This window comes from Carlito syrichta, unplaced genomic scaffold (genome assembly GCF_000164805.1).
Source record: "Carlito syrichta isolate Samal-C Ts95f unplaced genomic scaffold, Tarsius_syrichta-2.0.1 Scaffold305686, whole genome shotgun sequence".
Classification (NCBI taxonomy): Eukaryota; Metazoa; Chordata; class Mammalia; order Primates; family Tarsiidae; genus Carlito; species Carlito syrichta.
The window spans coordinates 481394-496675 of record NW_007249782.1 but is presented as its reverse complement, the minus strand read 5'-3'; the positions used below and the strand labels follow the sequence as shown (position 1 = coordinate 496675).

Below are 15282 nucleotides of genomic sequence, written 5' to 3'. Positions count from 1 at the left end.
GAGGAATTTTTAAATTAATGTTTCATCCCACCTTTGCCAGGGAAGATCTGGATACATTTCTTTGACACTAAGAATCACTGATCCATCTCAAAAGATAATCTCTTCTAAAAAGTACATTTAAACTACAAATAATGAGAACCTACCATTTTCATCATTAAGACCTAGCTGACCAAACTTGTTGCGTCCCCATCCAAAGATAGCTCCAGAAAGGGTGAGTACAAAACTATGAGCTCCTCCGGCAGCAACTTGCATGAATGGTATTCCAAGCAAAGACTTAATCAGCTGTGGTGAAGTTTGCTTTTTACAGTCAATACCTAAACCCAGTTGGCCATATTTATTCTGTCCCCAACAGAAGACTTCACTTGCTGTAAAACAAAAATTAAAAAATTAACTATCTTTCTGCAAAATATTTCATTTGAACATCATCATGTCATTTCAAATTTCATTTGAAGAATCTTATTTTAAAATATTCTTCCTCTTATCAGATGAAAATACATATTCCTCTTTTTAGCATGGAAAATACATATTCCTCTTTTTAAGTTATTTCTTAAACAGAAACATAATACTACCTAGAAGAAAATTCTATATTAGTACACTTTAAGTTTGACTGACTACACTGATGAAGAGGTAAGTCACATAACTAGAAGTAATTTCATTTCCTTTTGCTCCTCAACAAAGGACTTTCTTTTTAATATACCCCAAGTCTTTTATTCTACAATTTCTCCCAAGAGGCATGCATCCAAGCTCAAGGCTCTAGTTAGTAACTCTATGCTATCATACTCAAAATTTTATCACCAGCCTAGATCTCTCCTGAGCAGTAAGCCCATATAATCCATTATTTATCTGACAGCTACACTTGGATATTTCAAAGGCATTTCTATCATAACACGCCCCAAACTGAATTCATGACTACCACCTACTTTCTGTAACTGGACTTCTTTCCAGTGTTCCTCATTTCACTAAATATCATCATAACTGAGTCAGGGGCACAGTTATAAGCCTAGAGAGTCTTCCTTCATATCCCACACCATTTTTTTTAACCTCATACACATCAAATCTATTCTCTATCACCAGGTAACATACATGGTTTTTTTTTCCCCTAAAGAAAAATATGGCAAATAAATCTATTCCTCACTACCTTAATCTGGTTCTAATAACAGCTTTCCCTGCCTGTCACTTTTGCTCCTGTACTACCATCCTATTTTGCAACTTCCGACATCTTTTTATTAAACCAACACCTGGCACTAAACTACTAACTGACAGACTTTTAAAAATTCATATTATAAAATAGTACCCACTTGAAAGTAAGCTTCCTGCAAAATAATTAGAACCCTGGTCCCTCTTCCAAGAGACAATCACTCATCAATACCTGTAAGTCCTGTCAGAAAGATTTCATGCACATGTAAGCAGATATTTGTATATACTGTACAGAGATACTATTAAAACGCAAATTTGATAAAGTTGCTCACCTGGAAAAAAAATCTATTTCAGTGCTTTCTCATTGCTCTTGGAATAAACACTTTTAACAAGGCTACAAGGTGCTATATGATCTACCATATCTCCTGTATCTTTTCATACCAGTGTCTTTCCTCATTCACTGTACTCAAGCCATACTCACCTTCCTTTACATTCTATAGCCAATTCTCACACACTTGCTGTTCCTTCTGCCTAAACCTTCCCCTCATCTTTGTCTAGTTCACTTCTACTCTCTCCCAGCAGAAGGCTTCCGTCCCTGATCTGCAAGATTAAGTCCAGTCCCCACCAAACGTTCTAAATACATGAAACCTTTCCTTACAGCCTTTATCACAGTATGCAATCATATCATTATTTTTGTGACTATATCATGAAGGGTAGTAAGTAGTGTATTGATTTCTGTTGTATATTTTAGTGTGCCTAGTTCATATTAAGTGCTCTAAAATATGTTTGTTGAATGAGTAAGACATTGCCTAAAGCATAAACCTGAACAGGAAAAAAAAAAAGGTCAAGATGAAAAACTGTCCTCAGTAAAACCTATGGGTTTAAATTTATATTAGAATTACCTACCAAATATCAAGAGAAGTTGGCAATGACAACAAAGGACAGAGATGCCATATTCCTCACTGCCTGCAGAAGTCCAAATTCTTTAATACGACATTTAAAGTCCTTTATAAACAGATTTACTTCAGCCTTAACTGAAGTATGAATATTTTTTCCATGCCCTCACAACACCCACATAAAACTAAAAGCCAGTACTCAACATACCACTTTCTTAACTCTATGCCTTTAATAGTATGCTTTTAGTCAACCCAAGATCTTCCTTAGCCATTCACACCATTTCCTCAATTCTTACTAAATTCTACTTATCTTTAAAGACATGCATCAAATACCAACCCTCTCCTTGTTACCAGTTCTATAAATTAGAACTAATCATGTCTTATTCTTCATTTTCACAGCATTGTACTTTTTACTTTGTCCAAAATAGTACACATATTTTTTTCTGCCTTAAACTAGTTATTTTTTTTGGACATCTGCTTCTTCCACTAGGTTTTACGATCTCTAAAACTGTCTCTTAATTTATCTGTGTCTCCCCACAGTTCTAGCCTAGTGTTTTAGTCACAGTAGGCCTCACTAGACATTTACTGAATTAAGATAACAACTGTACCACTGAAATTTATTTATTTTTAATTTTAAAAAACAAACATATGGCAGGTTCTTTACTAAATAATGTTTCATTCCTTAGCTAGCATACACTTAAGCTAAATCTGTAAGAGAGGAACACAAAGCTAACATAATGTTTAGCCTTTTTCTCTATTTTAATTCATAAAAAGTCTATCTGTGAGATTAAATGAGATTGGGAAAGCAATCTTCCCCAGTTCTGAAGGAAGAGTTTTTAATGGTTTAATGAACAGTTAAAACACAAAAATCTATTTACTGTCTATAATATAATTTTTAAATGACACCATTTATAATCACAAAAAAATCAAATACCTTGGAGAAAGTCAAATAAAAGGTATAGAAAACCTGTACACATAAAACAAAATATTACTGAGAAAAATTTAAAGGCAACTTAAATAAATGGAGGAATATGTCACGTTCAAGAATTGAAGGACTCAATATTGTAAAGATTTTCCTCAAATTGATTTATAGAGACAAAGAAATCTCAATCAAAATCCTAGCAATATCCTTCTTCAAGTGTGTGAAAACTGACAAGTTGATTCTAAAATTGACATGGAAATGAAAAGAGTCAAGAAGAACCAGGATAATCTTAGAAAAAGAAAAACTGAAGAAACTTCTGCTCAATTGAAAAAAAAAAAAACTAAGTAATAAAACGGAAAAAAGGAAAGAAAATAAAAACAATGCTCACCTTTAGAAAGTGCAAGTGAATGATAGTAACCGCAAGCAACCTGCACTATCTGAATATCTGACAAACTTTTAATATTTCTAGAAAAAAAGAAGAGAGATTAGGATTAGTTAACGTCATTTAACTAATGGATCTTGAATGCTATTTATTTATGCTATTTATTGACTGCCTACTAGTGCAAGTAGTTATTTTTTGCTGGCTTTTTTTTTTTTTTTTTTGAGTTGAAGTCTCACTCTGTCGCCCAGACTGCAGTGCAGTGGCCGCTCCCAGACACCGCAGCCTCGACCTGCTGGGCTCCGGCGATCCTTCCGCCTCAGCCTTCCAAGCAGCTGGAACTACAGGCGCGCGCTACCACGTCCGGCTAATTTTTTGATTTATTGTAGAGATGAGGTCTCACCAAATTGCCCAGGCGGGTCTCGAACCCACAGGCTCAGGCAATCCACTCACCTCAGCCTCCCAAGGCGCGGGATTACAGGCTGAGCCACCAAGCCCAGCTGGCTTTTGGGTTTTTTTGAGTCACTCTGTCGCCCAGGGCTGGAGTGGCATGCTCAGTTACTGCAGCCTCAACCTGTTGGACTCAGGCAATCCTTCCATCTCTGCCTTCCAAGTAGCTGGAACTACAGGCACATGCTATACACCCGGCCAATTTTTTGATTTATTGTAGAGATGGTCTCACCATGTTGGTCTTGAACCCCTGGGCTCAGGCAATCGTCTTGTCTCTACCTCCCAAAGTGCTGGGATTACAGGTGTGAGCCACCACACCCAGCTGCAAGTAGTTTTTATTGACTTAGGAGGTCATGCTATTTTTTTCTTACAAGCCCAATTTACCAATAATTTATGCTAAAATCAGTAAAAAAGATTAAAATTGAGGGTGTGATGAGAAAACACCTTAGAAAGACAGTATTTAAGCAAAATAAATTATGCTCACACCTCAGGCACTCCTCAGACTGCTCTTATAATTCAGATGTTTCTTTGATTATCAAAATTTTGAAAAAAAATCTTTAGTATGAAACTTGGCAAAACAAATGCATATCATCTTATTTGTCTAAAATTGGAGTTTTTCCTAGTTTAAAATATGTTCTCCTCTATCAGGTTTCTTAAGAACCAGTAGGGATTCTGATCATGTTGGTCCATCGATTCACAAATTATGAACCCTATTCCTTACAGGCCATCCTTCTGCTTTACATCTAAGTCAGTGACATTCAATTCAATTTTTTTATCCAGAAAATTTAATCAATTCACATTATAATGATCACTAATGTGTTAAGTCTTATTTTCTGCCATCTTGTGTTTGTCCTTATGCTTTGATTTTTGCTTAGCTGCAATGCAATTCTAAAGTTAATTTTTAAAACATTACAAAAATCATTTAACTTTGCACATGATCTTATGTTCTTCCCCTCAACCTAGTCATGCTGTTTTTCCTGAATTAATGTTTTCAAGAAACAAGGGACGGGGACAGGGTTGGGAAGGAACATAATATGTTTCTTATTTCCCTTTACCTGATACTGCCACCTGACCTGATTCTGCCATATGAGAGTCCGGAGCAAGTTCTGACCAGAGTGTTGATACCCATGATTTTCGGAAGGCAGCTTCAGCAAATCGAATTTTGAGTAGGAAAAAGGAGAGTTACTCTAATTCCATATTGTTGTATCAAAAAATATTTTTATTTAGTGGATTTATGTTCTTAACTACAAAACTTGAGAGTCACACTGCTACAACTTAGCAGAATCAAACAAATTAGCAGGCTCCAATGTACCTCCAAATTTTTAAATATAATAAAATGCCATTTTTCTGAAATAGTAAAATCAAACACTGGCAATACAAAAAAAGTAAGGAGCAAAAAAAATACATGAACATGTGCAACTGTGCTGGTTACTAAACATATGGTTGCTGCTAATGCATATTAGGCACATGATACTTTGTCCTGTTCACTATATTAACTCTTTGGGGGGGGAAAAAACTATTCCAGGTAGCAAGCACAATTTTGCAAATAAAATACTTCAAAATACTACATTCTCATAGAATCCTATGTTTTTTTCCTTCACAGCATTTATCACTACTAATTACTAGTATACCTATTCATTTAATATTTGTCTTCTCTGCTAAATAATAAGCTCTGTGAAGGCAAATTATATATCTTACCCCCATGATAAGCCCTAGCACCTACTATAGTGCCTAACTAATATAATAGTATGCAATTAATACACTGTTAAAGAATAAATTTGTAAATTCTTGGAGGCTTTAGTATTGTTAATCATAAAGTTTGTCCAAAAACTTCAAAATTTACATAGCAATTTATACTCAGTGACTCTTCTTTGCAAAATACTATCCTAAGACTTATAATATACATAAATGCTAATATCATAGTCATATCAACTACAGAGTCTAGGAAATATATTCTTCTGTAGCATTACTGTGTTAAAGAAAAACACTATCTCCTTTCATCTGCATATAGACTTATTAATACATAGAAAATTGGAGGGGTATTTGCTTTGTTTTAGCTTTCAGAAATAAGAAAAATACTATGAATGGCAAAAATTTACCAAACTGGTTTCCCATGAACCATTTTTCCTAAAGAGATAACAAATTAGGAAATAATTAAATAGAATTTTATAGAATTCACCAAAAATAATCCCTTTTGTCAAGTAAAAAAAAGTAAATGTTTAACGGTTTTTAATTTTTAAAAGGATTCAAATGTGCTTAATAAAAAAATAAAAATAAGCCAGAACAAACTGTGCAAATTAAAATATATACACATATGCACACAAAACATGAAGACTTCTAAATAATCAAATCTATCAAAAACTCAGAATTCTAACCTCTAGAGGAAACATTTTATACTGCTTATAAATTTAAAATAACTCTCTACAGTTTACAGTATGTCAAGCATTTTAAATGACTATGATCTCACTAAAATGATTCTTTGTAGATAACTAAATTAGTTCTTGAGTGAATTTTGAAAGCAGTTTAAAACTAGTAACAGCTAACAAACATGGAAATAAGATTTACACACCATTTCCTTGGGAGTCTGCCAAAGCATATTAATTGTGGAATATGTATACTATCATATCCTTTTATTTTTTCAATTTAATGTAAGGCAACAAAGGCAGAAACGTCACTATGCTATGTTTCTGAAGACAAAATTCCAACTACTATTGTGAACGACAGTAAAAAGTTTATATAATCAAAAACTTGAGAAACCAAAGCATTATTTAACTATTAAGACACAACTGACAATTTTCTTTTTCTCAGTTAAACCACAACATTCCTAGTGATTTTTTAAAAAATCTTAACGCCAACTCTTCTTTTCAATTTTGAAAAATTTAGGCTAATAACTGATCTAGTCTCTAGCAGTAAAAAAGTACTCTAATTTTTTTTTTAGTCTAAAATGTTCTGAATTTTCAGATCCTAAAATTAGGCATAAATTGTAGTATGCTTCAAACTGAGCATCAAGAAAATAAATTTTATTTTTGACCAAGCTGACAATTCAAACATGTTTAACTAGTTTGTATAGTACAGAATTTGGTGTATTCAAAAGAATCTTAATTTTATACCATCTCTCCAGTATTTTACTTCATATGTCCAAGAAGCAGCACTTTAAAGAATAAAACACAATTCTGTTGCCAAAAGCTGTATTCTTAAAGTTTGTGTGGCAAATTATGTATTTCTACTTATGTTAAACTAGATGAGTAAAATTAGGTTTAATTTTTAAAATAAAAAAGTATAATATATATTATACATTAAAAATATATATCTAGTCAGAAATGCAGCATTACAAAAACCAGCTATTTAAATTATTCAGTCTTTCTCAAAGAAACAGTGACTTCTAAACAAAATTAGAAGTAGGAAAAAATTCATTATCACACTAATTAGCATTTCAGATATAGTCTATTTATTATTATTTCACATTCTTCTTTAATCTTCCCCTTTTTTTGAGTCAGGGTCTCACCCTGTCTTCCAGGCTGGAGTGCACTGGCATGATCATATCTCACTGCAGCCTAAACCTCCTAAACTCAGGAGATCCTCCTACCTCAGCCTCCCAAGTAGCTGGGATTACAGGTGTCCATCTACCACACACAGCTAATTTTTTGATTATTTTGTAGAGATGAGGTCTCACTATGTTGCCTAGATGGGTCTCAGACTCCTGGGCTCAAGCAATCCTCCCACCTCGACGTCCCAAAGTACCTTTTTTAAGTCTTAAAAGTGTTGCTGAAACATACTCTTATCTACCAATTGACATAAAAAATGGATTTTGTTGCCAAGAAAATATAGCCTAATGTGAATTTTCACTTTTCTGATTACTCCTATGAATCTTTATTCATGGATAATGAATGTAAAATTTACAAAGTCGGTTGACATCTATAAACTTTGGTACTGAAATTAAAAATGAAATTCACTGACAGAAATATTTCTACTGAAATATTTCTACTGAAATACTAGATTGCCTTTTAAACCTGATTAATATCAGCAAAAAGTATGTATATGTTACAACAAATTAATTAATCCATAAAATCTTGAAAAATTGTAAAGTTTTAACGAGAGAAATACCTTAACACACAACTAAGTTAATGTAAATGTTTAGTACATACAAAAACAGGGATGTTTAAACCAAAGAACTTAAGTAAATTCTCTTTCACATTCCCATTCAGGTTCATATAATAGTAAAGTCACAAACACAATTGAGCTACTATTTTTCATCTAATAAAATTTTCATATAATAAAATTCTCTTCTTATAATTATCTTTCCATTTATTATTTACCTATGTATTACTGACTGAGACATCTAATAAGAAACAAATAGCAACACAAATTGAAGTATGAGAATTATGAGACTGGGAGAGTAAAAAATTAATGGGAACTACAAAGTTTTGCCATGAATCATGGTTTTGAGAATACTGACTTAGAAGATCCAGCATGGAAGTCCGTACTCATCCTAAAAAACATCTTAAATTTAAAACTACGTTCTATAACTAGTTGTGAAGGGAAATAAAAAGCAGTAGAGGGTCAAATGTGAGGTCACCGTGTTTCTATGAATGCGTTATATTATCTAGTTCATAACCATATAGCTACAAATTACCATTTTCGGAAAGAAATCAAAGTTAAAATGACTAAAAAAATTCAATTTATTTAGCTAAAGAAAAAAATTTTTTTCTCCTAAAAGCACCATCATTAAGCAAAATCAAAAGCATACTGGGAATTGTGTTTGTTATTTGTTAGCAAAAAAAAACAAAAGGTAAGAAATTTGGGGAGATTTTTGGATATAATAAGTTCAATAAAGAAAACATATAAATAAAATGTAGCCAAAATAATCACATTCTATTATTAATGGGGCATGAAACATCAAAGTAAGAGCTTAGGTGCTCCACTTTCATATCCTAGTAATTACATCCTAGTTCTTAAACCAAAACAAAGTTTATCAGTGTAAATACAAAATACATAAAGATGTGCAGAAAAATACTATCTGGAATAAAGTTTAGGAATACCTTGATTCTCTGGAGTGTTCTTTTTTCCCTATACTATTACTAGGAAAAAAGAACAAAAGAGTTTAAAGAGGCCAAGATTTGTATAATTTTTAAAAATAAGTGAGTTAATGTATTTTTTATGCATCTAAAAAGATATTGAATACTCTTCTTTAAAACTATATTTTTACCTACATAATTCATACTCTTACGGTTTTTAATATTAAAACAATGATTACGCCCTATGCAAATCTACAATATTAATGAGGCATTGCTTAATTTTTAATTTTGAAATAACTCTAGGATAATAGTTAACAAAGTAAATTATAGTCACTGCCATATAAAAAAGTGAAAGTAAATTATTTTTATACTAGGCATGTTGGCCTTCTATACTCAATAAAAAAAAAAAAAAGTTAGAGAAAAACATACAACCAATCAATAAATATTTCCATAGCTGGAGTACCCAAGATAGTAGAATTAGTAGTTTAGTCTAACCCACTAAAAGAAAACTTTATAAAGTAGGTATTTCTCATCCTATTTCTTTATAAACATAAATTATATTGATTATGGAGAAAATATACTTTAAAAAAACAGTCAACCAATCAATACCTCAACCCAACCTAAAAACAAGGATCAAATTCTTAAAGGACTCAAAGGGAAAAATATGTAATTAAGTGTCAACTCTTAAATGCCCACGGTAAGCAGAATGATTCAGGTTAACAAATTTATTATAAAAGATCGTTAAGGACCTCTTTGTGGTCACCTTTGTTACCTGGGTACTCTGATACATTCTTCTGATCCTAGTAGGCCAAGCTGTCCATCAGAATCGAGACCCCAAGCATACACTTGGCCCTTGTCATTTAGAGCTAATGTATGAGCTTCTCCACATGAAACAGCTACAATATTCTGGGCATCCAGGGCAACAACCTGCTCTACAGAAATCAAAAAGAGAAACATTACATTTTAGTTTTGAACTCTACTGAGAATAAAAGACATTAAATACTCATTTTATATAAAAAAGTATTTTATATTTTAAAATGCTTAAATACACACTAAAGAAAATAAAGCTAGTTATTTTGAAATATCTATCAAGTATCTTCCATACATAATTCTCATTGTGGTAAAGTACACAAAAATACATGATAGAGCATAATCAACTCAGAATATTAAGTGACCTCAACATCTTGGGAAAGAAGTTAAGGGTTCCTAAAGAGTCTCTCAGAATGTACTCTCCATTCAAAACCATTACTAATAAAAGAGGAGTTCAAGTGAAAAAGAAATAATTTAAGTAACCTGGGCTACTTGATTTTTTTTTTTTTTTTTTTTTTTGAGTTGGAGTCTCACCTGTTGCCCAGGCTGGAGTGCAGTGGCACACTCACGGCCACCTCAGCATTGACCTGCTGGGCTCCAGAAATCCTTCTGCCTCAACTTTCCAAGTAGCTGGAACTACAGGAGCGCAATACCACACCCAGCTAATTTTTTTTTTTTAATAGTAGCGACGAGGTCTCACCAAGTCGCCAGGGCTGGTCTCAAACCCGTGGGCTCAAGCAATTCACTCGCCTCAGCCTCCCAAAGTGCTGGGATTACAGGCTGAGCCACCAAGCCTGGCCTGATTTTTAACAATAAAAAAATCATAACTGACACATATATTACCATATACATATTGCTGTGGAATTATTCTAAAACTAAAGAAACAATCTGAATAGGCAATTTCTGAATAGAAAATAAATCCCTTATAAATAAAGGCATCCACTGGATAGGCTGAGTAGAGAACTGAAAGGCAATATGACCATAACTGATAGCTTCTAGTTTATGGACTTCCATTTTAACATTAAAAGTGATAAAAACTCCTACATGATTAAAATGTCTTCAAGTTTTAAATCATAAATTAACTTAAAATATTGACCCTACATAAGACTATCAGTAGCCAGCAACTGACAAATCAATAAGGAAGGTGAAATTGGTTCTCCTAGTCTTTAAGATGTGTTTGTTGGGCTTTTTTACTAGCATGACTACAAGTTTTTTTAATACATGCCATTTAAAATGGCCATTTTTAGCTTAATAAGAAAGCTATAATTATTGTCTTTAATAAACTAAAAGTCTTATGTTGAAGCTGGCTACAACTGGATCAATCAGGGTTCCTTCCAAGGCACATTTTAGCTCAATTCACAAATGTAGTTGTTCAATAATAAAACAGACTTTACCAAGGGATTAAAATTTCTATGTATAGAGAAATTCAAATAGGATCTGGATTACTATCTTACATTTTCAAGTGGAAAGTAAGCCCTACACAGCCTCTAGGAATCTGTACAACTCTAATGTATTATTTTAAGTACTTACCTTGACGTACTATGAGTTGATAACCCTTGAAGCTTCCAGTACACGGAAAATTCATTATACTAATCCTTCAGTTTTTTATGTTCTTATAAAACCATATTGCAGAAACACACAAAAAAGGAAACAAGATATACTGTCCCCTACAAAAATCTAAAGGACTTAGAAGCATCATTTGTTTATATCAAAACATTCCCATAAATCTTAATTATGAAGATCAAAGAAGCAAAATGTTTAAAAGATCTGCTATCTCTCAGAGGTTCCAGAAATAAACCAATATCTCTCAAGAACAATCCTCAAAGGAAATAGCAGAAAATGATAGGATAACAAATGGGATGAATAAGAAAGGTTGGTTCACCAACAACAAATTAAGAGTTAATTAAATTAAATAGCAATGGCTATAAAGTCAAAGTTAACCAAAATTCCAAAAACAAAGAAAAAGCAGTCATTTATATCAAACACTAGTATTACTGTATACTTCTTGTACTCTAAGCACTAGAGAAGCAGAGAGGAATAAAAGTAGAGTTCTATACCTCAAGGAGTTTACGGTCCAAGGAGAAACAGGTGAGATTGTCATTAAGATAAAGATATACAAAAGCCACTAAAAGAATATGAGACATTTATTTAAGCCTTGAAAAATATAGGAAGAATTGTGAAAAACTTTATTTTTCTGAGCCGAGATCTCACTCTGTCACCCAGGTTGAAGTGCTGTGGTACCACCATGACTCACCACAGCCTTGACCTCCTGAGTTCAGGTGAACCTTCTGCCTCAGCCTACCGAGTAGTTGGGACTATAGCTGTGCACCACCACCCCCAATTATTATTATTTTTTTTTTTTTGAGATAAGATCTTTCTGTGTTGTCTAGATTGGTTTTGAATTCCAGGGCTCAAGGGATTCTCCTGCTTTGGCCTCCCCAAATCTTGAGATTACAGGCGTGGCCACCATGCCCAGCCTAAGACAGTGAACGACACTTTAGCTGAGTCCTAAGCTGAGGAAAAAGGAAGGGATTCCATGTATCCATTGGAGGAACTAAAAATTATTTGCTATACCAAAATAAATTAATAACAAAATCAAAAGACTGATGAAAAAAATGAGGAAAAAAATGTTACTCATATCTCAGACAAAAGAATGATCTCCCCCATTTTTAAAGACTTCCTAGAGAAAAACAAATTAGTAATTCACATTAAAAAATGAGTAAAAGTTGTAAACTGATAGTTCACAGAAAAAGAAACAAATAGCCCTTAATCACATGAAAAGATACTCAATCTCACTGACAAGAAAAATGCAAATTCAAACTACATTGAGAAGCCAATAATATATTCACTCAGAAAATTCATCAGGCTAGGCTACACACTTTCAGTTCTGTACTTTTCTATTTAGATTAACCTTCAATGATAAGTTTATGTTTATCAAGAGAATGAGAAGACAAGCCATAAGCTGGAAGAAGATATTTGCAAAAGGCACAGCTGATAACCAACTGTAATCCAAAATACACAAAGAACACTTATTTCAACAGTAAGAAAATAACCTGATTTTAAAAAAGGCAAAAGACCAAAACAGAAACCTCACTGAGGAAAAGATGGCAAGCAGGCATATAAACAGATGCCCAATATCATATGCCATATGAGAATTTCAAATTAAAACAAGATACCATACCACACAACTATTAGAATGGTCACAATCCAAAACACTAACAACAACAGATGCTGGCAAGGATGTGAAGCAACAGGAACTCTCCTACATTGTTAATGAGAATGGAAAATGGTACAGCCACTTTGGAAGATAGTCTGGTGGTTTCTTACAAAACTAAACACACTCTTACCATATGATTCAACACTGACACTCCTTGGTATGTACCCAAATAAACTGAAAACTTAAGTCCACACAAAAACCCGCACACAGATAGATGTTTATAGAAGCTTTATTCGCAATTGCCAAAACCTGGAAACATTCAAGACGTCCTTCAGTAGGAGAATGGATAAACTGTAGTACATTCAGACAATGAACTATTATTCAGTGCTAAAGAGAAATGATCAAGACATGAAAAGACATAGAGGATACTTAAATACTTATTACTAAGCAAAAGAAGTCAATCTGAAAATGGTATGTACTATATGATCCCAATTATAATACAACATACTGGGAAAAGCAAAACTATGGAAACAATTAAAAAAATTAGTGGTGGCCAGGGGTTAGAAGGAGGGAGGGAGAGAGGGCAGCATGAACAGGCAGAGCACAGAGTGTAGGGAAGTAAAACTACTCTGCATGACACTACAATGGTGAACACATGTCATTTATACAATTGTTAAAACCCATAGAAGGTGTAACACTAGTGCACCCTAACATAAACTACAGAATTTGGGTGATAATAATGAGTCAGCATAGATTCACTGACTTTAACAAATGTATCACTGTGGTGCAGGATGTGGAGATAGTTGGGGAGACTGAGCATGTGTGGAGATGGGGTATAGTATAAGAGAACTTTGTACTTTTTGTTCAATTTTGCTCTAAACCTAACCTAAAACTGCTATATCAATAAAGTTTATTTTTTAAACTTTTGGTTAGAGTGTGCACACGTGCGCGCGCATACACACACACACTCCAACATACCATTTTTTCACCTGATAAACATCCAAAAGTTTGGTCACAGTCAGTTGGTGGGGAAAAGGACACTCTTATACATTGTTAAAGTCCAAAACAGAACAATCCCTATGAAGAGAAATATGGTATTATCTAACAAAACACATATGTATTCACCCTTTAGACCTAGCAATTCCACTTCCAGGAATTTATCCTACAGATATACCTGTGTGTGTGTATGGGGTGGAGAGGAGCAGTTTGCAGCATTCTATATAATAGTAAAAGACTGGAAATTCTCCAGTATGCATGAAAGGATTCTACCTACACACTGGAACATTACACACTGCAATTAAAAAAAAAAGAGGAAACGCTACATACTGACATAGAACAATCCAGAGGATATTACCAAGGAGGGGAGAAAAATCAAGATGTTAAATAGTGTAAAAGATTTGCTATTTTTTGTGTAGAGAAAAGAGAAAAATAATAATATATGCTCATATTTGCTTACATTTTATCTACATAAAATAACTTTGGAAAAATACAAAAAAACTAACAAGTTACCTATAGAAGTAGGCAGGAGGAAATAAGGTCTAACATAAGAGCAAAACTTCTGAATGTAAATTTATACTGCTTTAATCTTTGAACCATGTCAGTATATTGAATGTTGCCTGCTAAAAACAAAAATAAAATAAAATTTAATCTAAAATATATAAAAGAAAGAGACCCTTAGGGTAAATAATTAAGCAATGTATTAAAACCAATGTCAGCATAGGCAAAATAGCAAGACCCATTCTCTAAAAAAAAAACAAAATAGCTGGGTATGGTGGTACACACCTGTAGTCCAGCTACTCAGGAAGCTGAAGCAAAAGGATCACTTATGCCCAGGAGTTTGAGGCTGCAGTGAGCTATAATATTGTCACTACACTCCAGCCTGGGCAACAGAGACCCTGATTCAAAAAACAAACAAAAACATAATGTTTTTACTTAAAACTGACCTGAGCTCTTTAATCTTTCTCTACATATTACAAACTCAAGAAAAATAATTTTGGCTCCTTCAGAATTTTATCCACATCAAATTTTTGAAGTACTGATTCTGAAAATAGATAATTACTTCAGAAATACATTATTATAAAAACTTATGTTACATGACTTGAAAAATATTTAATAGCTGACTTTTTAGACAACAAATACACAAAACTGATAACTTCTCTATGTCTTTTTTAAAATTACTTGTTTTCCCAAATAGTTCATCAAAATGAATAGCCTCAATCATTGTTCCCTAGTATTCTAGAATATCAGCTCAATGGTTTGTTGAGACATCTTACTTCCATATCAAATTCTGGTTGAATACTGATGGCCTGAAATCAAGATGGCCTGAAAAGGGAGTAAATGACAAGCAAAAAGAAAAAGGAAATAAATGAACCCAGCAAAACAAACAAAAAAATTTCACTTACAGCCGGGCTCGGTGGCTCAGCCTGTAATCCCGCGCTTTTGGGAGGCTGAGGTGAGTGGATTGCCTGAGCCCGTGGGGTCAAGACCTGCCTGGGCAGCGAGACCTCATCTCTACA

At 33.4% G+C, this 15282-nt stretch overlaps 1 protein-coding gene across 4 annotated transcripts in view; it reads right to left on the bottom strand.

Moving 5' to 3' along the window:
* HERC4 (HECT and RLD domain containing E3 ubiquitin protein ligase 4) overlaps positions 1-15282 on the bottom strand; it is a 121028-nt gene that overhangs the window by 84085 nt on the left and 21661 nt on the right. For 3 of the 4 annotated variants that reach the window (XM_008062302.2, XM_008062301.2, XM_008062303.2), the window contains exons 4-6: positions 9572-9731; positions 3344-3420; positions 144-365 (exon numbers count right to left, since the gene is read on the bottom strand). In XM_008062302.2, the coding sequence (XP_008060493.1) occupies positions 144-365; positions 3344-3420; positions 9572-9731 (459 nt within the window). The remainder of the gene's footprint in view (positions 1-143; positions 366-3343; positions 3421-9571; positions 9732-15282) is intronic. The other variant, XM_008062305.1, reaches the window with a different exon arrangement.